At 41.4% G+C, this 26989-nt stretch overlaps 3 protein-coding genes across 4 annotated transcripts in view; 2 read left to right on the top strand and 1 right to left on the bottom strand.

The window, feature by feature from the left end:
• Window positions 1-1844: 1844 nt before the first annotated feature.
• On the top strand, window positions 1845-19373 carry CCNC (cyclin C). Of its 2 annotated transcripts, XM_042017234.1 has the most exons (12): window positions 1845-1986; window positions 2921-3027; window positions 6546-6630; window positions 6876-6945; window positions 8400-8451; window positions 11002-11057; window positions 12331-12366; window positions 13772-13863; window positions 14598-14665; window positions 14946-15025; window positions 16886-17004; window positions 17650-19373. In XM_042017234.1, the coding sequence occupies exons 1-12, from the start codon at window positions 1955-1957 to the stop codon at window positions 17702-17704; spliced, it is 852 nt and encodes a 283-aa protein (XP_041873168.1). In that variant the 5' UTR covers window positions 1845-1954; the 3' UTR covers window positions 17705-19373. The 2 variants fall into 2 exon arrangements, with proteins under 2 accessions (XP_041873168.1, XP_041873169.1); XM_042017235.1 differs by lacking the exons at window positions 1845-1986; window positions 6546-6630 and having other exon boundaries at window positions 2946-3027.
• A 2727-nt stretch (window positions 19374-22100) lies between these two features.
• Window positions 22101-25704, bottom strand: TSTD3 (thiosulfate sulfurtransferase like domain containing 3). Its single transcript, XM_042017236.1, has 4 exons — window positions 24489-25704; window positions 24256-24411; window positions 23867-24026; window positions 22101-22519 (listed from the first exon to the last, which is right to left on the bottom strand). The coding sequence occupies exons 1-4, from the start codon at window positions 24757-24759 to the stop codon at window positions 22456-22458; spliced, it is 651 nt and encodes a 216-aa protein (XP_041873170.1). The 5' UTR covers window positions 24760-25704; the 3' UTR covers window positions 22101-22455.
• A 1148-nt stretch (window positions 25705-26852) lies between these two features.
• The window catches only part of USP45 (ubiquitin specific peptidase 45), a 49469-nt gene continuing 49332 nt past the window's right edge, over window positions 26853-26989 (top strand). Inside the window, exon 1 of the mRNA XM_042017228.1 lies at window positions 26853-26907. The gene's annotated coding sequence lies outside the window, so the exon portion shown is untranslated. The remainder of the gene's footprint in view (window positions 26908-26989) is intronic.

Here is a 26989-nt window from a genome sequence, read left to right as displayed (position 1 = left end):
GGGCAGGGAAAAGGCTCACTTGCAGGCCAAGATAGCATTGCAGAGGGAGAAGTCAGGTGTTGTTGGGGGTTTCCACAGGGTGAGCAATAACTTTTCTTGTACGCTCTGACATTAGTATTGTTGCTGTTATTGTTTTTTTTTTGTCTCACTGCTGTTTCCAGTAAATTGTTATTCTCTCAAGCCATGATCTTTATGTTTTGTGCCTCCAACTCTGCTCTCCAGCCACCCATAGGGGATGGACAAGGGGATGGGGAAGTGTGCGAGTCACATGGGGTCTGGAGTAGTTTCAGTGTGAACACGATATTTGAGAATATAATTTCTAAACCATGACACCATTTTACCCGTGCATCTTCCCTCTCTGCTTCATAGTTCCCAATGAAACTCCAGTATCTTAGCTACACTGCCAGCAACAGATCACTGCAGAGTCCTGTGGGACTGTGTCTGAAAAGCCTGGAGTTTCACCTTTATAACATTCTTGGTTAATCAGCAAATTAGGAATCTGCTCTGGAAAGCTGAGGCGATAAAGTGCAAAACCTAATGATTTAGATAGCAGCTTTAACGCAAAAGAGCTTGGATGATATATTGACTCCTATTGAAACAAAAAGGTCCCTTTTTCTGCATCCATGTTGGCACACCATACACCAGCTCTATGTGCCAGGTCCCTGAGAGCATACTCAGTCCTGGCTGTCCCTTCCCAGCCCCATGAGCTCCCCTCACCTTGCCCAGAACCCCTTCTCAGGCCCCCAGGGCCATCAGGCACTGCTGCATGCTGCCAAATGGCATTACTGAACCCCCACCTTCATGTGGAGTGGGGTGTTAGCCAGCGTGTGATATGAGCGTGGACACTTGACCTCCAACCACATCAGTCCCAGCAGCCTTGCCCAGGGTCCCTTGTCAGTGGCCGTGCATTCCCAGCCATGCCAAATGCCAGGCAGGCTGGCTCACCTGGGAGGTGACAACGAGGTCCATTTTTATTAATCTTGCTGCAAAACTCAGGTGTACTTGCCCTAGTGACATTGCTGCTTGAAGAAATGAATCCCTCTCTCCCCGCTCACCCTGCCAGGAGCACTGCATCCTGCGGCAGCGCAGGTACAGGCACCCACAGCTCCTGCCTTGGTTCAACCTCCCCGTGGCCTGACACATCTCAGATGATTGGTGCATCTTAGTGCACGATATTGATACCTCTCAGTACATGTGTTGATACATCTCAGATCCCACTCAGAAGCTGAGAGCCACCACAGGAAAGAGCATGAAAAGAAAGCAGGCCCATGTACTTCCTGTTTATATTTTAAATTTATAATTATTATATAATTATTAAGAAAATACCTCTAGAGGGTCTCTCCAATGAGGAAAATTCCAGCATGGAGCAAGCTGAGCCATGAAAACTTGGGAACAGGTAAGTTAAAGGGAAATTTAGGTGAGGTGGAGACAGCACAAGACAGGTAAGCTCTGGATCCTCCTGGGTGCTTACAATTGGGACCTTATTGGGAGAAACATCGGTTCTACACTGACAGAGGGCAGGTTTAGACTGGATATAAGGAAGAAATTCTCTCCATGTGAGGGTGGTGAGGCACTGAAACAGGTTGCCCAGAGAAGTTGTGGCTGCCCCATCCCTGGCAGTGTTCAAGGCCCTGTTGGACGATGCACTAAGCAACCCGGTCTAGTGGAAGGTGTCCCTGTGCATGGCGGGGGGCTGGACAGGGTGGTTTAGGAAGGTGCCTCCCGGCCCATCCCGGACCGTGTCCCTGTGCCAGCCAGCCGGGCTGCGGGGGCCGGCGGGGCGGGCGGAACCCGCGCGCGGGGGAACGGTTCCCAGTGCCGCGTGTTGCCGGCCGACGGCGGCGGCGGCCGCCTCCTCCTTCCTGCTGCCGGCGCGGGGGCGGCGGCGCTGTGGCGGCGGGGCCGGGGCATCGCGGGCCCGGGCGCCTCCTCCCCGCTCCGCTCCGCTCCTTCCATGGCCGGGAACTTCTGGCAGAGCTCTCACTAGTGGGTGCCGCGGCCGCGGGGCGCGGGGCACGGGTGCTGCGGGCCGCCGCCGCGCTCTGTCCATTCATTGCCGGGCCGGGCGGCGGGCATGGCGCTGAAGGGAGGCCCGGAGCGGCCGGCGGAGCGCCGGGCGGGCGGCGGGGCCTGCTCGCCGCGGGACCCTGGCGGGAGCCGCGCTCGGGTGCGGGACCAGCTCGAGCCGGCCCCGCTCAGCCGGCGCTTGGGAAGCGTCTGGGCGCTCCGGGTGAGGGGTCGCTTCCCGGTGTCGGTGCCCGCGCCGCCCCGGGCTCCAGCGGCGGAGTGCGGGCGCTTGGGTCCCTGACACGCTTGTCCCCAGCGGTGGGGCAGCCGGGGCTCCGCTGGGGTTGGACATTAGGAAGCGTGATTGATACTGGAACGGACTGCCCAGGGAGGTGGTGGAGTCACCGTCCCTGGAGGCGTTTAAGGAAAGACTGGACGTGGCACTCAGTGCCACTGTGTAGTTGACAGGGTGGTGCTCGGTCATGGGTTGGACTCGAGGACCTCAGAGGTCTTTTCCAACCTAACTGATTCGGTGATTCTGCCCTAAAACTCCTCATGCTGAGCGCGTCAAGGTTTGAATGGTGCCCGTAATGTAATGGCTGAAACATAAACCTTGTTAGTGACTGTCAGGGTCTAAGATCTGTACAGCCTGCCCAGTTTGCTACTGGTAGAGGGTAATCTCAGCCCGTGGTAGTTCTTGTTTTGTTGTTTGGTTTTTGGGTTTGGGCTTGTTTTTTTTTTTTTAATTGTCTAACTTTTGAAAACCCTGAAGAACAGTTGCTTGGGAAGATTGTGGCTTTGTTAAAGGCCACAAGCCCTTTAGCCCCGAGCCTTAATCCATAGTCTGTTTGTACAGGAGACACTCAGTATAATGTTGATGGAGAGTTGCTGAAATTATTTTCCATTCCTTTAGCTTACAATGGATTTTGGATAAACAAGATCTATTGAAAGAACGCCAGAAAGACTTGAAATTTCTGACTGAAGAAGAATATTGGAAGCTACAGATATTTTTTACTAATGGTAAAACTTTTTTTTATTTCAGCCATAAAATCTGTGCAATGTCTGCCATGTCTAAATGGAGGTTTGAATTGCTTAGAGAATGTAATGTTTTCATTGTGGTATAACATATACTTTCACAGCCTATTTTAACAAAGATTTGGAATATAAATAACATCATTATTTGTTAGTTATATTAGCACAATTCTAGGACAACTTGCAGGCTAATTAGCTGCATCTATAACATTTTAACCTGTGATAGGATGAAACAGTAAATTTTCTTATTTTCAAGAGGTTCTTACCAAAAATATAAAAGGAGGAGAAGCAAGCAGAAACTGCTAAGCTAGTGTATTAAAAGCTCAGTGTCAAGCATTAGTACTCAGCCTGGGCTTTTGGTGGGTTCTTAGGCTGGGGTAAGTATTTTAGGTGATCTGCACTGTCCTCTTAAACAGCAAAGTTTGGAAACTCGTTATTTGTGTTCATTTAGATTCTCTGAAACCTGCAACACAGCCCATGTTTTGTCTTCTGTCTGATTTCCCAGCACCAGCTGCCTCTCAAATTGTCCACGAGTTTCTGAGAGCTTGGCAGGCAGCCTGTTCTCCCAAAGAATTTGGGACTTGTGTGTGAAGTTGTCTAAGATTTACTTGATCCTGCAAAGCATGTAACTATCCGTATGAATGGCCACACCTGAGTATATGAGATTACAAAGGCACTTAAAATTTTCTCTGTGCAATTGACATATTTGGGTATTTGAACTGAAATATTTTTAAAAATCTCCTTTGGCAATGGATATTGCTAAATAGTAGCTTGTTTGCTAACAGCTCTTTAAATTTTTTTGCAGCAGTCCTTTAAAGTACAGAATGCTTATTTTTTCAGCTATCTGGCCAGACTAGAGAAGTGAAGTGACTTTCCCAGGGTCACTGGAAGATCTTATGTCAGTGTTGGAATGATACTGTGAAAGATACTTATCCCAGCTTCTCTCTTAGCTTAGTTATTTTTGTAACAACTGCATATGCTATAAACACGATCACTGTGAATACATCTGTGTTATTGCTTATAGGGCACCAGGAAATCAGGCTAACAATGATTTACCCATTTGATCAATTTCTGAAATTTCTTGAGGTGAAAACCAAGTGTCACAACTTCATAACACAAAAAGAGACAAAAGGAGGGGTATGGGTATTTCTAAAACTGTATTTCTATGCTAATTTTCACTAGTATTAATTTGAACTATGAAATATGCCTTTTAAATGTTTCACTTCATTGTTTTTCTTGAGTAAACAAAGCTTTCCAGAGTAAACAAGTTAGTTTTTTTGTTTTGGTTTGTGGTTCTCAGGGTCCTTTCCTTGGCACTCCATGCCTCCCCTGAAGGTATGGTGAGTGACTGGGGGCAGCTGGAGAACAGCTCTGCCAGCGTCTCCCCTGTGCACATACAAACACAGCCTACCCTGGAGGAGAGCGTGGTGCTGGGCTTTCTCCCCTTCTCTAGCAGAGAGGCCTCTTCATGGGCAGGGCAGTCAGGGGCTGCTATGTGCTCAGGCAGAGCTCACCATGTTCAAACCCTGGATGTGTTGTATGATTGCCTGCCTCTGAATAGGGACCCTGCTTTGGGTCCCCCCTTGTCTCCCATCTGCACTACCTGAGAGCAGATGAGGCTTGGCCACAGCATGTCACATTCAGTGTGTCAGCCCAGGAGATGGTTTTTCCCTAAAGCAATTAAAATCTGCATGGAGAGGGGCAATTTCCTGTTGCTTCCTCATTGGAAAACAAGTACAGTAGATCACTAACTGATTGTATGGCTCCCTGCAGCTATGAAGAGAAGGAAAAAGATCATCTTCTAACATAGTTTGAAAAAGGGAACTGATGTTGATTTCTCTGGATCACCAAGTCTTAATTGGTTTTGGTTGAGAAGTTATTAGTTGTTTTCCCGTTTTGGGCAGAAGCGGTAATGTTTGTGTTAGAGGCTGCTCAAAATACTCAGATTTAAAACAATCTTATTAAAAAAACCCAAAACACTGAAACCACTTACTTTGTAAACATACAGGAATAAATGATCCTATAGTTTCTTTTCAAATATTATAAAAATAATTACAAGTATTGGACTTTTTCCCAACATATACAAGCTTCCATTTCATTAAGTCTCTCTAGGCTCTTGTCCATTTTTTTTCCTAACCCACACTTGATTTTCTCTGACAGCAGATGGCCTAACCATTCCTGAAAATCCCATGGGATTATGAAACATATTTGGAGAATTCTGTTTAGCTTAATACTTGAATTTTTCTGATGCCCGAGTAGTAGGACAGCTTTTTAGCCCCATGGTCAAATTGAAGGCAAAAATTCTTTCAAATCTCCCAAGATATGCTGATAAAATGTTTAATACATTATACACTGCATACTGGGTTTAACACCCTTTTCGGAAGTATTGCTTGGCCTACTGTCAGTGGCAAACTAGTCCCAATTTGGCATTCTTCTCTAGGGAGAGAATGATATGACACAGGCAGGGATTTAATGTTGCTTTGGGCATTGCCAGTGGGTGACAAATGTGTACCCTGGCTATTTGCAGGGCATACGTGATAAGAGCATGGGTAAAAATCTCTCTGCTTGAATGTTTAAATAGAGACTAAGAATTTAGTGATGACTGACAACAGAATTGTTTGGTTTTCCCACCAGTGGTCACTGTCTTGGTCTTGCTGTACATATTTTAAATATCTACTTAAGTGTATTTTAAAATACTGTTTTTGACATTTCTCATGAGGGAGGAAAAAAAGAAGAAGGAGTCTTCACACAGCCAAGCCGTGCTCAGAATAATGGCGGCGAAGAAGTATGGGAAAAATAACAAGTAACAACCTTATGTTTCACTGTGCCATTCTTAATATCCAGCCCCTGCTCTTAATCCCAGCTTGATGCATCTAATTTGCTTGGCACCTTTCCTTGCCTGGGAGGCCAAACAAGAGCTACCTGCACAGATGACACCAGGGTTGTTTCTTGGCCAACTGGCAGAGGACCACCGTGATGGAGCAGCTGACTGCATCCTCTGGTCTCCCACCCCCTCTCCCTAGACTAAATATGTCTTTTTTTCTTTACACCTGCTGCCTCTGCCAAATTTAATGACCGTGTTTGTGTTGGCAGCTTTAGTTGTTTGAAAAAAACCCATCCATTTTGTGTGGCACTGAAGAGCTGTGGATTTATATTTCCTGTGTCTGAGTTTGTTTTGCTCTAAAATGGAATAGTTGAGTTTTACCCTTCTGAGATTTGTGTTGTCATCTTCTTAAAGGTCATACTCACTTTATACACAATGAAGTCAAGGTACCTTTCCCTTTTTGAAGGTGTCCCCAAGCTTCAGGAGGCAGCGGTTCTTCACCTGCAGGTCTGTAGGTTTACAGCAGCGTGTTGTCTTACTAGAGCAGCTGAGCTGAGGGAGAAGAGTGTGGTGCTGCTCCTTAGAATCCCCAGCACTAGTCATGTTTTGAGACCCTTTGCTATTTGGTGTCAAATTGTTTAAAAAAACTCAACTCAAGCTTTTGTTCATTTTTTTTTTTAAGTTATCCAGGCTTTAGGTGAACATCTTAAATTAAGACAACAAGTTATTGCCACTGCTACAGTCTACTTCAAGAGATTCTATGCCAGGTAGGACTGTTTACTATGATGGTACAAGAATAAAACATTTGCTAGGCACATTTTGGTAGCCCTTTAAAAATGCAGTTCTGTATTAAAAACAGTGCCACTTTTGTTTTCTGGATGGTGTAAAGCTTTTATGCCTTAATAAAGTTAACTTAAGCTTTGCTTTTTCAAAAGGAAGTGTGGTGCTCTTAATAGATTAATCGTTCTACATGTATGAAACAACATATTATAATTTTGTTGTAACATTTCAGATATTCCCTAAAAAGTATAGATCCAGTATTAATGGCTCCTACGTGTGTGTTTTTGGCATCCAAAGTAGAGGTATGAAGTATTACAATTTTTTAATGTAAAATTATGTGATGTATGAGAGAAAGAAAACGTTTAGGACTTTTAAATTTTTTGTCTTTCTTCATGCTTTGGGGGTTGAAACCTTCTCTTTTTTTGCATAGATTTCTATAGCATTTAAGAAAAGGAGACAGAGAAGGCCTTCAAAATTTGTGTGAATTACTAACCCTAAAGTGCCTCTGAAAATTGAAAAAACATTTTAAAAGGCTGTTTCGCTGTGACACAGTGTTTACATATTTACATACACTATATCTTAAATTGTGCAGTGTCCACTTTCTGGTGTGTTTTTCCTTATTTATGTTTACTCAAACTTTAAAACATAATTGGAATTTTTTTCCTAATTATCTTGTTCTATTTCATATAGCAAGGGATCCTCAGAGTTTACCACACTTTCGTTACTTGAATTAAAAGTATGTTGTAGCTCATGCGCTGTCCTTGAGAAGTTATCATAAGGAAGTGACCCATTAGGGATAGTGGTGAGAGGGCTCCATGCCTCCACCATCGGAACTCCACTTTGAATGTGGCCAAGAGTTAGCATCAGCTGGGTGCTGCTGTTAGTCCTTTGTTATGCAGCAAGTTTTACAGCTGTTTGAGAAGTGTCCGTGTAACAGAAAAAAGTCAAATGGGACAATTTGTGATATGTCAGCACTAAGGAATTTTACAGAAGGAACTCAAATACTTTAGGGAGGGTAGAAACAGTGCTACTAAACCAGTGTTGACTTGTGATACTGTTGTCTGTACAAGTACTGTGACACTTTTCAGTGTTTGGGAGACATGAAGGAAAAGAGAGTGAGTGTTGGAGAGAGTGCTTTTTTATCAACCCGTTAAATAAGCCTTTAAGAAGGCATAGACATAGAGTGTAGAGACATAGATGTACCTTAAATTAGAAGTCTGTGTAGCCTTCCTTACGCTAAAGCTTCTGCAACTTTAGAGGGCAGCTGTAGCACTGTTGATTCAGCTGTGGACTTACCTGAAAGAACACTGTATGTAGAAAATTTTCAGATTGCTGTCTGTCTCAGCACAGGAGTTAAGACTTCATGAAAACATAACTAAAAAAGGTAGTTAATGGCAGGTTTCTAAAGACAGTTTTCTCTCCAGATGGGATAAGGAAACAAATACTTTCTTGAAACTCTCTTGTCTATTTTATATAAAGAATGTTAGCCAGGTGAGCTTTTGTGGCTTTAGTACCTTTCATAAATCTTTACTGTTCCTCACAAACAACCAATAAACTAATCAATGAAGTAACTCTTGGGTAAAGAGTTTAACCCTGTTCACCTTAAGGAAAAAAAAAGGGGTGGGGGAAAAAACCAAATACTACAATACTGCGAAAAGAAGCCCAGTTTAGTAAGAAGCCATTATTTTAATTTGATAACAGTGTGAGTGTATGGTGTTTCAGGTGGTTCACCTCATTTACCATTCTTTTTCTTCAGGAATTTGGTGTTGTTTCAAATACAAGGTTGATTTCTGCTGCTACTTCTGTATGTAAGTATCAGTAATTTTCATTACACTCCAGTTAGATATTTCTATAGGGAGATGAGTTGGTTTCTTTGCTTGTTTTTAAAAGGCAGCTTTTGATCAAATCATGGAGGACTATAAGAGCCAGTTAAAACCATTTAGAATGAATAGCTTCTGTTTCCAAATATAGAGACAGAAAGGTCCTTCCTGTATTAGTTTTGGTTGATTATGGTTGGAACTTGTGCCAGGCATAAGTGAAAACAAAGTAATAAAATAAAACCATTGAAATTGGTAGACAACCTCAAGTAGTAAATTGAATTCTGAACTACTCAAAGATAGAATTCGAAATTTATGGCTCTGTTTAGTAAAAGGTATAGCTCTATGGAATTACCTGTTTTAAGAATTTTTGGTAGGCTGTATACCTTCAAATTTTTTTTAGTCCTTTTCCCCCATCATAAAATTAGCCTTTGCACATGATACTTATTTCTAAAAATACATTTTATAACCTATTGTTCACAATAAATTCAGTTAAATTACACTGTAGTTGCTTAATTCTCTATCTTTCCCACTTGCCTTGTATTTCCCAGTTCATGTTGCTTGCATCTCATCCATCAAAGTCTCGAAGTGATATCTTCCTTAGCTGAATGCTATTCTCTGACCCAGAAGGTCCAGCTGCTTTCAATGGGCAATTCCTGGCTGTGCTCTCCCAAATGTAGGTCAGCACTTTCAAAATCCCTCGTAGCCATTGAGGGGACAGGTGACTGGCTGCATCTGTAGCCTCCACATGCAGAGAGTGTATCAGTCCATGGGGCTGGCCCTGTGACAGTTCTGCCACCAGGAACTGAAGGACATCTTCAGTGCCAGCATGACCAAGACCAGTACTGGATATAGCGCTGAGAGTTGCTATTTTTACATCAGAAGCATCATTGTGTAAAAGTTTTGATGCATCAGTGAGAAAGTTGGATGGATTTTGGTAAATATATGGTAGCTGATTTTACTTGGACATCTAGTTCTTAGCTGTGCTGTTTCTCAAAATCCCAGTTTCAGGATCCTGTAGAAAATTTTCCCCACAGCTCTTCCTTCAGACATAGAAGTCCTGTCAGCCCTGATAAGTACTGTGCATTTCATGGAAATGGGGGAAAAATGCAACAGGCTTTCTCCAAGCATTCTTTTATTCTACCTGTTTTTCCTTTACCAGAGTTGCTTCAGTAGCACACAGCAGTTTTTGGGAGCTCTTAATACAAAAGACAAGAAAAGATGAGGCAAGACAAGTAAAAGCAAAAGCAAGCTAACAAAAGGGGTGATGTAATAGTGGCTGGTTTAAGAGGTTTGCTTACTTTTAGCTAGGTAGAAACATGAAGTTAATAACACTTGCTTCTATTCTAAGGAAGATAATCTCAGACTGGTTTTCAACAACCTCTTCAAAAGGTTTTTGCTCTGTTTACACATCTCACTGAAAGGACAGCTCCATGTAGTGGTTGTGTCTGCAGCTTGCTTTGTGGGATTTTTCTCAAAGTGGTATTTTTTTTTTTTACCATGTACCTCTTCAGTTTGCATACATCTTGAGAAACCCTTTTATTAATTCTTCTCTTTCTTGAAATAATTAAAATTTCCGACCAGTAGCCCAGTCTTGGTGTCCTACAGCAAATTTCCTAGCAAAGTCCACCATAGGTCTAAATGGTGAATTTTTTGGTCCCGAGGACTGGTGCTGTCTTTTCTTCGAAGTGAATGTCATACTGATTTTCTGGAAGTAGTATCGATACTACCATTTAATAATGTATTGTCTATTATTAATATAAGGAATATTGTTCACTTCCAGGATGTTAAATGTTACCTGTTTTCCTTGGAGGACAAGGACTTAAAATAGATTTTTAAATGTTTCACTTGTACAAATCTCAAATCCACATCTTCAAGTATTCTTGTTTTTCTTTGTTCAGCATTCTAACATGAAATCACTCTTGTTTTGCCTATTAACATGCTTCTTACCAGTGCACGAACTGTACTTGTTTTCCTCGTAAAATACATGAAGATTAATTAGATATCTCAACTGGAGATCATTATTACATGGTGGACCTGCAAGAAGTCTGACTGAGCTCCCTCACCCTGCCCTTGGGCTTGCTTTTTTAAGACTTCACTAGTTCTTTTAAAATCTTGCATGTTGAAAGATCAAATCTAAGTAAAAAAATCCCATGTGAAAATTCCATTTGGATTTAGTGTTGGAACTGGGATCCTGAATGTCAGTAGCTGGATAGCTCTGTGAATAAAGACTTGTGGGAAGTTAGTTGTCCCTGAGCTTGTTGGTGGTTAACCAGAAGATTTAATAGTGTCCAAAGTGGCAGTCAAATGTCTGGCTGAGTATCTGTGCAAATCTGTGTTTCAGATGTATTTCTCTCTCCCTTTCAGGATCTTAAATCTTGCAACTCATCTCTTCTCTTTGAAGTACAAACCTTTTGTACTGAAAACAGTTTTGCTGCCAAATAGATTTGAAGGGCTATATACAGATGAATGAATAGAAAGGGAAAGAAGTATAAGTATTAATTACATTATTTTTAACATACTTTTTTCTGTTTACTGTAGTGAAAACTCGGTTTTCATATGCCTTTCCAAAGGAGTTTCCTTATAGGATGAACCATGTAAGTATGCTATTTGAAATACAACTCAATCAAATAAATTAATAATTGTTAGCAGGAAATTCTGTCTTTTAAATTCTAACAAATGTTTTCATACTCGTATGTCAGGGTTGCTCATGATTAGTTTTGTATAGAATATTGGGAAAGTTATTTTCTAAAGTAAAAAATTACATAACCTCCTTTCCTTAAATTGCTAACAGAAAAGATAAGTGATGTGATAAGGTGACTGAAATGGTAGTTTTTCTATAGCATGATGATAAAAGAGATCTAAAAGAGGTTTTTTTTAATATTCTTGGTTACAAATACATTGCTCCAGGGAAAGTAAATGGCCTTTGCACCTGGAATGCTTCCAAGCTTGCACACATGAGCAGTTGGCTTACAGAAAGCAGTTTTATTTTTGCCTGTAAAATTTAATGGCTCTGGAAAAATAGTTTTTATTTACTACTTAAAATTTAAATTTACCAGTGGTTTTCAAGGTATTCTCAGTCACACTGCTGAGAAGTTTTGTAGTTTTTCTTAAAACCAATTTTGACCTGTGCTGTAGAATTTCGAAAGTTAAATGTCTAATTAGTTTTAGATTGACTGTAACAAATACTACTCTTTTGTTGGTTTGCTTTTCACTCAATCTAGAAAGCCAAATGATACATCAGAATATAAAATACCTAAGACCTTACAATAAAACTGCCCTGCAATTTTACAGAAAAAGGCAAATGGAAATGCATTTTGGAGTACTGCTTTTGTATAGCCAAAGCAGTCCAGTCTTTTCCTTGATGTCACTAGTACATCACCACCTCTATTGAGAGTGAGGGCTGATTTAATTACTGCAATTAGACCGAATATTTCATATGAAATTAAACCTGAAAATGCTTTGAAGGCTGTTTGGCATGTTAGTGGCCTGATGAAGAAGCTCTAATTCTACAAAAGAACTTCTCTATTGCTGTGAAGTTTTTATGCACTGGGAACAATTTGCTGCTACCAGGTGTTGAAACAAACCAGACAAGTGCTGCCAGTGAAGCAGTCTTTCATAGCAAACTCAATGCAGAATATTTAAATTAATTGTTATTATGACTGGAGTTAAGTTATAACGGTGATAAGACAATTGCCAATAATAGTTTTATTTTTGTTTGGTTTGTAGTTTCAGATAGAATGCATTTAGGACTGTTGGAAATAGTTGTTGAGAATTCCTGTGCATGTGTGGTGTTAAACTGTGTGTCAGTTAATTCTTTCTGCTGCCTTAAACATGCTGCTTATTAACTGTGATTTTGCTTCTTTACAGATACTAGAATGTGAATTCTATCTCTTAGAATTAATGGTAGGTTGGGTTTTTTGGTGGAACTGCTTCTGGTTTTGGGAGAGTAATTTCCTGATGCAGAGACTGGGATGTCAGTGTCTTTTTTTCCCTAGATGGAATGGCCAGTCATGACCATAAAGAGTTGTATTCTTTCTATGCCCTCTTCTTCTTGCCTGGAAGAATCTAGGGCTACACATATATATATGTGCAGAAGGTGTGGGTATTATCCTATTCAGGCCAGTCTATAACAACCTCATAATGAGAGTAATCTTCTAGGAAGTGAGATATGGGTTTGAATCCTGTGAGGAAGAAACCGAATTCAGGCCTCCCATTTTCTGAGATGGTGCTGTAACTATTAGGTTATTGGATGAAAGGAGCACAGTGGGACAGTTTCTTCCAGAGCCTTTCAAAGAGAGGAGCCATACCTGCTTTTTATAAGAGTAGCTATCCCATTGCTGTGTTTGCTTGGGTAGCTGAAAGGATGCATCCCAGGCTTCTTAGGGGGCTTGGGTAAAGTGCCTAATTTCTGCATATGGCTTGGACTTGGATGGGTTAAGCGCTGAACTCTAGTACTGCTCTACTAGAGTAGTTCTGCTCAGGTGCAGAGAAAAGGAGAGAGAAGCCAGGGAGCAGCTTAGTGAGTTAGACAGCAGATGAGAGAATTTATTTTGGTAATTGAACACAGAGGAGGTCAGATCAAAGTTTTTGTTTGTGTCTACAAGTTGTTTCAATACAGTTTTTAGATTCCTGTTTAGATTTAGTCCTTGATCCTGCTGTTAATGCATGGCAGTAACTCTTGAATTTTGTATGCAGGAGTTTTAGGACAAGCGACTGCATTTACAAGAAGTCATGTTTTAGGGATTCACTTATTTTTCCAGTATGCTATGCAATATATAGTGTGTACAGTAACAGTGTTTCACCTAAGTGTTCAGCACATGTAAATAATGTGGCTTTTCCCTGTAGTATCCATACAGTTGGCTGCTTTCAGCAAGAGGATTATTCCTTCTTGTTTACCTGGACCTGAAACGAGGGGATTTGAGAGCAGTGGAATTTTTCTTCTCTTTCTTTCCAAACCAGCGTCAATTATTTTGGCATGTTTTCCATGTATGGTATTTAGTAACAGATTGTTTTCTGGCAGCGTTTTGTATTTCCAAGTGGGAATTACGGGTTTGTAAGCAAATGAGGTTTCAGTGTGCTGCAGATGTGGCTTTCTGTGTCTCTTAGGGGAAGGACATTGACAGACTGGCAACCGTGCTGTGTAATGGTATTCTAGAGAGAGCGCTGCCCTCATTAGAGCAGGACTAGGTGTCAGAATGCTACTTAAAAAAATAATCAGTAATTGACTTGTAAACTAAATGTTTTAATATGAACTGACAACATGCTCTGCATTGTAATCTAACTTCTATTCCACTGACATTTTTCCTAGGACTGCTGTTTGATAGTATATCATCCTTATAGACCTTTGCTCCAATATGTGCAAGATATGGGCCAAGAAGACATGCTGCTACCTCTTGCATGGTAATGAAGACAATGGAAATAGTTCTTCCTTTCATCAAGAAAGCAAGTGTTTAACAATTACGCTTCAAAGGTGGTTAAGCTTTTGCTGAACCAAGCAGGCTTAGCCGTATTTGAATACAAAGGGTGCCCTAGTTAACCTGTACAGGTATATGTCCCTGACTTAGCTTATTCTGTCTTTAACCCTGTAATGATTTTACTTTGCAGTGGTCTAGTTTTTATTTTTTAGACTAGCTCTAATAGCACAGTTTTAACATTACTGAATGGTGACTATGAGTAGCGGAAATTTCTTTCTGTCAGCATTGTCCTTCTGTTGTAGCTTCTCATAGGAGGTAGAAACAATACTTAGGATTTTCTAGGTGTGTTAGCAGAACTCGTATTCTTGAACTGTTTCAAATGCAGAAAGACAGTAGAAGTACTACTTTCATGCATGCCCGTACTTATTTGTGAAACAGATATTATCTTATGGTATACATCAACATCTGCTACAGAAAGACATTTATGGTACTAAAATAGTGTTTCCAAATAAACTTCTGCTGTGACTACAAGAAAAAAAAAAGAAAGGCTTTAAGAGATTTTTACAAGGGAAAAGATCTCTTTCCTTGATGTTTTGCCCTGCAGCCTCATTGCTTTGACCATCTGGAAAACTGACAATATACTTGCAAACTGACAGCAGTTTTAAAGTAATATAGTCTAAAGGTGAATAGGAAGATACTTACAAGTTCTTTTCTGCACAGGAGGATAGTGAATGACACATATAGAACTGATCTTTGTCTGCTGTACCCTCCTTTCATGATAGCTCTAGGTAAGTAACAAGTAATGTCTCCTGTCATGTTTAACTGGAAGTATTCTGTGTGCTGTCCCATCACAAGTATTCCTCAGAGTGCCCTCATAAGGTGCTTCAGGTTGTGTTTCATACAGCACTGACACTGTAGCCTTGCAAGTTAAAAAGCCTTAAAGAAAAGTCAGACAATTAATCCCAGGTTTTCTCTGTTGAACTGTATAGGGTTTATAAAAAATTTAATGTTTCTAACTGTATCAGGAGTGTATCTTTGTTCAATATCCATGTCACCTGATCTTTGCAGCTTGCCTACATGTGGCCTGTGTTGTCCAGCAGAAGGATGCAAGGCAATGGTTTGCTGAGCTGTCTGTTGATATGGAAAAGGTACACTGTTTTTATTCTGTTTTTATTCCCGCCATTTGTTATGGACTGACCGGAAATGGTAGTCGTGGTTGTCTTACACATGTGCAATACTGATTTGAGCTTAATTCAGTGATCTTGTTAGGCAGATCTCTTTGGAAGGTAGACAATGTTGGGTTATGTGGTTATCACCCTTCTCTGAAAGTCAAGATAAAACTGTAGCATAACAGAAGAGCATTGCTGGTGTTGCCATTTTCCAGACAGTATATTTTACATTGTTTGCCAAAAAAAGAATTCCCAGCATCTTTCCATCATACAGGATTGCCAGCACGAGTCTGACTTTTAAGTTCAAGTGCATCTGATTTTCTGATTCACCTTTCGACATCATGCCAACATACCATACTCATTTTCTCCCTGTACATGTGCAGAGTATAGCATAGTGTAGAACATTTTTGACACTTTCAGGATGTCCAGCACTGTGACTTCAATCAGTGCTAAACAGGGAGACACCAAGATCATTCAGCTGAGTTCCCTGCTAATGCAAATTCCATGTCAAATAATCCCCATCATTAATTTATTAGGTTTCAGGGTACAGTTGTCCTTATACTAACAATGTTCTTCATCAGTTTTACTTTTTAGGTTGGCTTCTTTAGCCTTTTTTTAGCTCCAGCAAGCAAATCAAAGTAGTACTCATACTTCTTACCACAGTGTTTCACTTAGCACGTATTTTTTTCAGTCTTTTTTTGAAACTGAGTGTCTGGAATTAAATAGCCTGTTATGGATGAGATGTACCATTTCCCTCTGTGCCCTTGGTATTGCCCTTTATCCCACTGATGTTACAGCATTGTGTTTGTATTCCAGGATTTGTCTTGAAATTTAAACACAATGTGGATGCTGTGTTGCCTCGAGAGTTCTGTGAATTATGCTGTCATGCATTTAAAGGCAGGGTGATAATAAACTGGCAGCAAAGGAGAACCAATCTATAGTTAATAGATAAAATTACCATAATCTTGATACTGAACATATTTGAATGTTTACACATATTGGTTCTTATGTCAGTGATAAAGTCTAAGCTTGATTTTTTCACATGAACACCATGGACTTCTTCACCAACTACGACTTTTGTTTCAAGGACATATATTGCTCTAGCACTTAATCAAAGTTCATGTATTAAAAAGAAGAAACAAGTCTACTTCATTAATTTAGAGAATGATGAAACATGTTATGAATGAAACATTCTCCAGCTTTTATATAGAATATTGCACTAGAAATTTAATAGGAAATTAAGGTAGATAGAAAGTGTCCCAACTGGAATGCTTGCACTTCCAGAAGCAGAATATGAAGTGTCAACAATTCTTACTAAGCATATAAGAAGTATTTAAAAACTCTTCGGTTCTGTTTCTTGGAAGGAAAGAATTCAGATTAATGTTCCGTGGTTTTGGGCTTTTGTTTTCCCACACTGTGCCCCCAATACATATAGAATATTGATAATCATCAATTACTGTATTGATAATCTATGGTCATATAGCTGAAGTCATGCTGCCTGGTGTCTATTTTCCCAGGAACTTAGTTATAAGCTGTGACAGTACTTGCAAATAAATAATAAATAAAAAGGTATTTAGTTTGCAGAGGTAGAGAAGCAGTAAATACAGTTGAAAGGGAAAGTACTCCGTTCCGGCTTCGATTCACAATTAAATAAAAAAAATAATTAAATGCTTTATTGCAACCAGATTAAGTGCGAAACAGCTCTGTTTATAATATGAAAATTGTGTTGTTTAGTTTCAGTTTGGGGCCTGTTTAGTTATTTGCACACTTAAATTGGCTATGACAAAGGTAAAATCACTATCGTGCATGACCTTAGGCTCTCTTTTCTTCCTAATACAGATTTTAGAAATAATCAGGGTTATTCTGAAGCTGTATGAGCAGTGGAAGAACTTTGATGAGAGGAAAGAGATGGCTACTATTCTTAGTAAAATGCCTAAGCCAAAACCACCTCCAAACAGGTACAGTACTTCCTTATTACATCTTTCATATGGAAAAACCAGACTACTATGTTAAGAATGTTTAATTTAAGGTATAGTGTATGTTTTTACAGTGCAGATGTTTCTGATACAAAACCAGCCCGATTGTTCAGGAGCTAGTGGGAAGCATAACATTCATTGTCTTCTGGAGAGTGTTGATGTGATTAGAGTGTGATCAATACAGCTCAGCAAATGTAAGGAACCCCAGTGTGAGGCTCCATGACGGGACCAGATTCAATGGAACTGGGCCTGCTTGATGTCGTATTTAATTACTGTGATTAAATATCACTGTTGGGAATCTGCACATGCAAATTCCTTTGCACATGCTTGTGTAATGTGAACTTCACAATGTTCAGAAGTAGATTCAGCAGGCAGCTTCATGATCATATATTAAAATTATTTTTCACATAAATATGGTGAAGTTATTTATGCATGCTGAGAATAACCTTTGCATTTTTTAATGAAACTGAGCAGAATATTTTGACCTATTTGTGTATAGGTTGAAGTATTTACTTTCAAAAGGTTTTTATTATTTTCAGAATACTGTATTTTTTAATTTTAAAAAAAGTATAAAAATGTAATATGATGCTTCTTATTGAAGAGACATATTTTTGTTTTCTTCAACAGTGAAGGAGAACAGGGTCCAAATGGTAGCCAGAACTCTAGTTATAGCCAATCTTAAGGCATTCCAAAGAATTTCTTTATGGACCACTTTGACTCAAGACATCCTGGGATATTTCCTGTGTTCATGAAATGGACAGAAGGTTTTAGTAACATCGTTGACAAAGAACTTGAAGAATAAATAGCTTGTTTGTGTCAAGCATTTTGAAAGCTTTTTCTCTAAAACTACATCATTTTCTCTGACGCTGGAGCAAATGTGCTAAGATTTTTCAGTGTAAGGAATCAAACTTTAAACCAAGCTGCAAAAGATTAACACTTTTCACTCAAAACAAATAGTTCATTATTGGTTTTATTTGCATTGATGTGAACTATTTTTAGAGTGACAGTAACCCGAGGCCTAAGCGTAACTATTAACAACTTGCGTTGTCTTCATTTTGTTTGTGACTGAAGGAAGATAGTGCACTGTATGTTGAATCTATCCATTACCTTCAGTTTTGTTGATTTAAAAAAAATAAATACAGATTCTGCAACAAGTAACACACAGTCCTTCAGAAACAAATACCTAGAAGAGCCTGTAAAGAATATTGTTACAGTTTTAATGAAAGCTGCAGGAAAGAAAGTCAGTTTCTATTTTTGGATTTTAAAAAGCTGTATTCCTCAGTAGATCTACTTGGTTGTTTCTGCCATGATACACAGTAGCCCAGCTTACCAGAAAAGTGCAATATGTATAGTGATTCTGCAGTTTTCTGAAACATTTCAAGTGTTAGGAATTAAGAAAACCCAAAATACTAGGATTTTTTTTTTTTCAAATAAATGTACTGTATAGTACAATCGGAATATTTCACGATCAAGTACAAATCTGGATATTATTGCTATTTTTTATGGTGGATTTTTTTGTAGAAAAGATATACACTGTTAGTCTGCCTTCACTGTTAGTGTGAATTTGTGTGGTTTATTAGAGAGTTTATTTAAGAGGATCAAGTGTTCAGTAAGCTTCATACTGGCTAATTTTAATTGGGATGTTAGGAGCAACTCTAGAATAACTGAAATGGGATTCCTTGGTTAACTTTGTGCTGGAGAAAATGAGATTCCTTCAAACAGAAGGCCATATCCTGCATTCCTTACTCAGGCAGATATCCCACTGAAGACAGGAATTGGCCTAAATTCATTTACTGATTTTTTAGATAACTTTGTTTCTAACTAAGTTCTGTACAACTTTATTTTTAACGATAATGCCAACTTGCCCAAGTATAAAAGTCGAATGATAAAGTTCAGTAACATTGTTCTCTTTTTTTTTTTCTTGTTTTCCTGGAACAACACATTTCACTGCTCTGAAATACTGGAGGGAGATTCTTGAAAACATGTGCTCTGTGATGCGTCTTGGTTCAAAAAACTGGCCCCTTAAAAAAACCCCACCGTCTTTGTAGTCGGCTGGTCATTCAGTGAAATACAACTCAAGTGGTTTTGTATGTAGCCCATTAGGCTACTAGCATTTATTTCTCTTCAGGTTATTTCCATAAACCTTTAGGTGAACCAGCCTCAAACGCTTTGGTGAGGTGGGAAACATACACGTTTTGGTCTTTGCTACTTGGTTGCCACTTGATCCGTACCTTTTATAGACAGTTGATTGATGAAGTGGAATTCAGCTGTTTTGCTTTCATTTCTTGAAGTCTAAAATGTGCTATTTGTAATGTGGACTTGGGGAATAGGAATAAATCAAAGCGACTTGACCTCTGTTGTGTGGAGTTCTTAAACGGGAGCTGTTCTTTAGGTAAGCATCACTCAGCTCACATATACCACATTATCTGCCAAGAAAGTTCACGTTTTGGAATTGGGGAATTAATGAAGAATTCTGGCTAGAGTGGTTAAATTTTTTCTTGATGCTCAAGAGCCTTTGCAGACTTGACTTTACACCTAAATCGCAATGGGACCTAAACCTCAGAGCTAAAATATCGGGCGCTTCTTGATGGTACCTGGGAGTTTCCTAATAGTTTTCTCTATTGGAAAGGTGAGGCTAATTTTATCAGCTCAGATTCCAGTAAAAAGAGTGAAAGGCAATAAAGTGCAGTCAAAAGAGCTGGATTCAGTGAAGACAGTTTTAAAAAGATGTAATTTCAAACAACAGGAAATGGAACAATGTGAATTCAACAGTCTTGCTATTAAGCAGACAGAAAAAAATCACCTTTCTTGTGTTTCATTTCAAGGGAGAGGTGCATAAAAATGTGGTATCTCATTGAAAGAGATGTAGCTGAAAGTCTTCACAGATTATATGGCAACAGGTGACTCTGAAGTGTGAAAGCAAACACAAGCCATCTATGCCAGAACAACTTAAGGAAAAATCCCAAAGGAAACAAAGTGGATCAGACAAGTATACAGTAGTTTTCCAATTATGAAAGAAACAACCCACAACTCTTCAGAAAAGACAGCAGGGGTCTAGAAGAATCATGGCTGGTGTGAAGACTTACCAGGTGACAACTGCTCCCTTCTGACAGAGGAAGCCGGAGCAGCTGATGAAAAAAATACACGGCAAGTTGGGAAGCAACAAAAGGAAAGATTTCTCACCACTGCTGTGTCTGTTGGGAGTTTCTGTTGAAAATTTGAAAATACCCGAATATACTAAGACATGCAAAGCCTGAAGCACTCCGAGTTGTAAATGAGAGTTATCTGGAGATTGTATCACTACATACTAATCCTGTTTTATGCTCTTCCTCAGATGTTTATTACCAGTTGCTGCCAAACAGAAAATAATGGGCTAGATAGATCTTGGTGTGACACAGAATAACTTGTTTATTTTTTGTGGTTATGTAGTTTCAGGTGTTCCCAACAAACATTAATGTAGCTACAAAGGAAGCACTGGCTGCTCATGGCTATAGTTGACTAGATTGCCTTGCTTTGTTTGTTTGTATGCTGAAGTTTGGTGGCTTGATCAATACAGCCAAGCATGATGAATCACACATTTAGCTAAATATTTTCAGTGCTTCTGAAATCCTCTCTACAGTCTGACCTTAGTGATTTTCAAAAGGCATTGTTAGTCCTGGTGAGGCCTGGCACAACACAGCCAGCACTGTGTTTCTGTTGTTCCCTTGACCACATGCCTGTAGCATTGTGAAACTGACAGTCTAGGTCATGTTAAACAGGCAAAATTAATAGATCACAGGATTTGGCTAACTCCAAGGAAACAGTTGGCATCCATTATTCCTCCTGATCCAGTCTGAAAAAGAGCTTTTGAGAGTAAGAGAGCAAGAATTGCAGGGTAATTGACCTCGGCAAGGTAATACTTACGCTCATCCTGGCATTTTAATTTCATCTTATTCCCATTAATTCATCAGTTAAACTAAACCAGTATTTTGGAAGTTAGTCTAAATTCTAAAAGTTGGGGTTTTTTAAATTGATTGGAAATAAAGTATAGCAATAAGATCACTAAAAAGTCAATGATACTTTGAAGAAAAAGGCGCTCATTACTCTCTGTTGTGACTGCTGCACCAAAGTGTCTATACTTATCAGCAAAGATGAGAGCACAGAAACCCCTCTAAGAGACACCCCCAGGGCAGCACGGTGAACACAGCTGGCTGTGCCACCTATAGGGGTTCTCCTCTATAAACCAATGACTGAAGAGAAATAAAATTCTAGTAACATTTGTTACTTCTGCTTCTTATCTCTCTGAACTGGAGAGGGTGTATTTTTAGTGCCTCTTCCAACTATGCAGATTGCACTGCCAGAATGGAAGAGCTATAGGATAAGCACAAATTGCTTGCAATACCAGAAATTTCATTCCTTTTTCCAGATATCCTACACAGTCCTGAACTTCGGTGCTAGGACTTTAGCATTCTAGAGGTCAAAGCAATTTACCTTTGCAAGTTTCCCTGAGCTGCTACAGCATTAAATAAATTTTTAAAAACCCCAAACTTGAAGTTATGACTATGCAAATTTTTAGGTGGGCATGGGTTGTTATGTTTTTTGAAGTTAAGACATGAAAATTACTGAACATAAAAGAAGGAAAGGAGTTTAGTTACTTCCTTGGACACCTCCAATTTTCCAGCCTAAAATGATTCTATCACTGAAATAGTAACTTCAACTATAGGCACATTCTCACTTGATACAGAGTTGCTGAGAGAACAGAAGTTGTTGACTGAATCTTACAGCATTCTGGGCTCAGAAGCAGATCTGCATGTAAGAGTGGGTATACTTTTAAAATAAAGAATCATACAGCATTTTCAACAGTGAGTATTATAGCATCAGGACAGTTTCCTTTTGTATTTTCTGACCAGTAGTTATGTTTTGGCCATATAATCACATATTACAAACCTAAAAATTTGTACTCGTATTTTTTGATGGCACAGCAACTATTTTAAAACTTCATCTACATGTGAAGTTTACTAAACCTGTGCTTAGGGTTCCATGATTCCATTAGAATATCTGCAGTTTGACTATTCCAAACAAAGTACCCAACACAAGTATTTGAGAAATAGTAATTTTATTTGTCCTTATCATCATTAGTTTCAACAGTCATAAACTACATCATACAAAAAAGCAGACATAATCAGACTTAGGTTCTCTTCATATACATTCACCAAAACCATAACCCAAAGTAAAGGTTGAAAGGTTGAGCAAATTTAATGTCCTCTGTTCGTGTTGTAGTCTTTGGGTATAATTTAAACCAAGCAGTTGATTTGCATGGCTATTTGAAGGTGAATGTCCATTTACACAAGAAGCCAGCAGTAAGCTTTATTATGGAACTGGAATGTGTGCAGTTTGCTAAAACCTACAAGCCATCCTGAAGCACTGATGAGGTAAGGGTTGGGGCAGTTGTCTTCATTTCTTTTCTGGAGGTTCATGTTTTACCCAGTTGTCAAAGCCACCAGCATACTGCTGAACTCTGAAAATATGCAGAAGATACCTTTCTCAAGAAGGGTCCTTCTTAATATTGTCTCTTACAAGGACACAGCAAAAAAAACAAAACCAAAAGTAAAAAATAAACACCCAAAACCCCACAAACAAAAAACCCCACAAAAACCAGATTTAAAAAAACGCACAGAAATTCTCGGCAACCATATACACTTGAACCTAGCTTCAATGAGCCAGATGGACATTCCTGGTACTCTAATACTGCCTGCTTCCATGCCATGAGTTCTGTAACTCCCTTCTTCCAAATGACACTGCTGGAGTTCAAACATCATGCAAGAAATAGCAGCTGGCTTAATGAAACAATTGCCGCTTCTTTTTTAAAAACAGGAGCACAGACTCGCAGCAGTGGGAGATTTATGTGTTACTGTGTCTAATACTTCAGATGTCACCAAAGAAACCCGGCACACTGAGCTTTACTTCCTTGCAAACCTACGTACTCTATAGGTCTGACATACCCTGTGCAAAACTAAACTCTGGAAAACAAAAATCCAGCACGCAAAACAACGCTGACTCCTTCAATTAGGCAGCACGAAAAGCAGGTAATGGAGGATATTTTACACTTCGAAACAAGAACATGCTTCCGTGCTTTTGACTAGAATTAATAGGAATAGTCCAGTTCATAAACTGCAGTTCAGTGAAAACATGAGCAAATAACCAATGTCTTAGATTTCATCTGCAGTCTTCAAAACAGCAAGGCACCTTCCAAAGGTAGGTTTAACAATTCTGCAAACCAAATGCTGCATTTGATTTCACTCTATCATAATCTCATTGCTTTGTTAGCTATTGCCTTCACTGCTTTATTCCTGGCAAATAATCCAAAGATTTTCAGGAAGTGAAGGCACCCTTTGTCAACAGTGAACATTACAGGTAGAACTGCAATTCAACAAAGGGTGTGGTTTCATAAACTATTTAAGATTGTACTTCTACCAAAGCAAGCAATTCTCCACCCTTCCAATCTTCCTCCATCTCAGAACTAGTGCTTATGAAGCTGTATAAGGAAGAAGCATCTCAGCAAGGGAGCCCTAAGAGGCAGAAGGACCCTTCAGTGGCAGCGTGGTCTTGGAGCAGTTTGTGTCACCAGTGGCACATGCGCAGAGCTGCTGAGGGGTTGTTTCAGAGGGTGGTACACCTCACTTAGCTGGAACATCCAGTGTTATCTTTCAGTTTCAGTGGAGACAAGAGGAGGTGTCTAACTCAAATACCAATCATTTTGTTCATATTCCACATGTAAACTTTTACCCTTGCCCACAAGGTGAGTACGTGTTCTGCTTCATGGGGGGAAGTAGCATTAATCCCATCCTTACACACGAAGTCATACCTGCTGAAACCCAAGGACATGGCAAAACTAAGTGCTTGTTTACTTCTTGTTCCTGCCAAACAGGAGAAAACCACAGGATCTGACTTGGATGGCATCTTTTGATTATACTGCTCCTTGAACTCTGCTGGGTCCATTTGTAGAGCTTCCATTAATTCACCCACTGGGAAATACAGAAAACAAAGTATTGTTTATTCTCCATCCACAGACAGGTTTACATTGCAAGACTTCCAATTGCTCTGGAGGAAAAGTTCAGCCTTATTACATGCCAGCAGCTTTCTAGCACCGTTCCTCTTTGCTCAGTCACCACCACTTGACTGCAGCCTTGCCCATTCCAGCCAGGAGGAACAAGGAACACCCGACGCCTGCACACAGCGGCGTTGACAACTTACGCGGTATGTTGATGGACTCCGGGATTTTTCCAAACTTGTCGATCTCCCACCTCTCCCGCACGTCAATGTGGAGGACGCTGGCCTTCTTCAAGTCTTTGAGCTCCTGGTAGGACAGGTTCGGCGCCCCGGCGGCGCAGAGGCTGCGGCAGGTGGGGCCTGGCGGGGAGGCACAGCCGGTCAGACCCGCCCGCCCCGGACAGACCCCTCCCCGCCCGCCCCCGCTCCCCGCTCACCGGGCGCTGCCGCCCGGCTCCAGCCGCCGCCCGCTGCCCGCAGGGCCCGCGCCGCCCGCCACCAGCTCCCGAGCCCCATCCCGGCCATGGCGGCCGCGCAGCCAGGACCGGCCCAGCCCCGCCACCCGCCCCCGCCGGCGGGGAGGAGACATCGCCTTCTCCGCAGGGGCGGGGGCTCGGAGCTTTGGTCGGTGCTGGGCCGCGCAGAGGATCGGGGAGCGGCACCGGGGGCAGCCGGGTCACACAGACACCGCCTCCGGTTTCGGTACATCCAGCAACTGCTGCCTTGCCTGGGCGGGGTAAATTCTACCGGCCAACTCAAACTGCTGAGACGCCTGGAAGTACCAAAGGCTGGGAGAGTAAACAGAGATGAGGAATTTTGATGCCAAATCTAATTTAAAAAAACCTAGCCTCTGAGTGTTATACCGAGGAGAAAAGGTGATTTTAGCACCAGCCTGCACAACTTTCACCACTGTCACTGTCCCCTTAGAGCCACAGGAGATGTGGTCCAGGCACCGGTCTCCTTTCTGGTGACCAGTGAGAGGATGTGCGGGAATGGCATGAAGGTGCATCACAGGAGGTTTAGGTTAGATATTACGAAAACCTTCACCCAGAGGGTGGTCAGGCACTCGAATAGCCTCCTCAAGGAAGTGGTCATGGCACCAGACTTCAAGAAGCGTTTGGACAATACTCTGATCCACATGGTGTGTGATTCTTATGGCTGTACTGTGAACAGCCAGGAGTTGGACTCAGACTTTGTGTGTGCCTTCCAACGCAGGATATTCTATGATTCTATGATCCCTAGTTTCAGTTTGGAACGTTTCAGTTTTGAACCAAGACCCTAGTTTTGTTTTTGAAAGCTGTCAGTCTTCCAGCCACAAGGACTAATGGCCAAGACATATGTGAGTGGAGAAATGAGGGTCCTTCTGTTCCACACATTTTAAATCAGTACTCTGTATTTACTGCATACCTTTGTAGATGTTACATACCAGCAATTCTATTATTTGAAAGCAGGCATGCTGGATCTTTTCATAAAAGATGCATTTTGAGGAGTATGTTGTGGAATCTTTACTAGTAAGAGTTTTCCTTCTCAAAACAAGAACAAAATATTTCTTTGTACTGTAAAGTGTGACAAATTGAACTTGGCACATATAACTGGTTCACTAGCTGCCCTTCTGCCAGCCTCTCCATATGGCCTCCTTAACAGGCATTTGCAAATTGCCTGTCTGAAGCAGTATATCTATAAATGAATTGAGGTTTTATGCATTTTCCATTTCCCACAAGGTAAGGATAGAACACACTGCTTCTAGAAATTATCTTTTGAAGGATAGTTTACTGTATATTTTATCTGTAGTAAAATAATGACCACAGTTCATCTCCACTTATTGCATGTATCACCATAAGGACCATAATGCGTTCAATGTGAAGCACCAGAACACTTGTCATATGAAATGCATACTCACAGGAAGATGCGTTTTTATGGTTTTAATTTGACCCTGGATCATATTATGTACAAAAGGAGAGAACACACTTGTTCTTGAAACTAGCTCGTTTGCCAAAATAGGAAGCATCCACTAGCTGTCTTGTGAAAGACTGAGAATTTGAGGTCAGAACAGATCAAGCTTGGGTAACTCCCGCAGCTTGGTGAGAAGGTGGGGAGCAGCACATTCAATTCTCCTTTTGTCTTCATGGCTGCACCCATCCAACCCCTCCTCAGCAGCTTCCTTCATTTCACCTCTTAGGACTCTCCATTTCACCCTCTCCATTTCACCTTTCCTTCACTTGACTCTCCCGTTCTGCACAGCCTCCCACACTCAAACTCAGTGGCACCCAACCCAGTTTCCACTAGCTCCTCCCTCCAGTGCTGGACACCCTTTACTCTGCCTGTCCTCGGCGGGGATATGCACATTTGATGTCCCTCCCACGGTGGGTGCCTCGGAAATCCACGCAGGGCCCAGCCGCTGCTGCATAACCTCTGGGCACGACTGTCCACAGCCCTGCGCGCTGGCAAACCCCCTCTTAGCGCACTACCCACGGGTACAAACCCAGCGCAGCGTCTCGGGGTCTTTCAGCAAAATTCAGACGTGAAGGTCACCCCACCCTTTGCACCGTCCTTGCCCCGAGTTTCCAGGGTGCCCCGCAGCCAGACCTGTCGCTACCTGTTGCCTCTCAGTGGGCCCCGGTGCGCTCCCGGGCGGTCCCGCTTCCCCACCGCTCTTCCCACCCGGGACATGCGTTGTGCCCTGGAACCAGCACCAACCCCGCTGCCACTCGTGCGGCTGCCCCGGGTTCCGCGGGGAGCCGCCCGCGCTGCGGCTGGGGCGGGGAGCGGCGCGGCGAGGCCGGGGGCGGAGCGGAGCGGAGCTTCCTCCGCCGCTTCCTGCCGCCGCCGCGCCTGCCCGCCGCCGCCCGCCGCTCCGTGATCACGGAGCGCCGGGCGGCGGCGGGCAGGCCCGGCGGCGGCAGGAAGCGGCGGAGGAAGCTCCGCTCCGCTCCGCCCC

Source organism: Corvus kubaryi, unplaced genomic scaffold (genome assembly GCF_017639235.1).
Source record: "Corvus kubaryi isolate FWS band 111438036 unplaced genomic scaffold, C.kubaryi_AGA036_p1.0 split3-73, whole genome shotgun sequence".
Taxonomy (NCBI): domain Eukaryota; kingdom Metazoa; phylum Chordata; class Aves; order Passeriformes; family Corvidae; genus Corvus; species Corvus kubaryi.
Note: the sequence above shows the minus strand (reverse complement) of the source record. Positions and strands in the feature narration are given on the sequence as shown.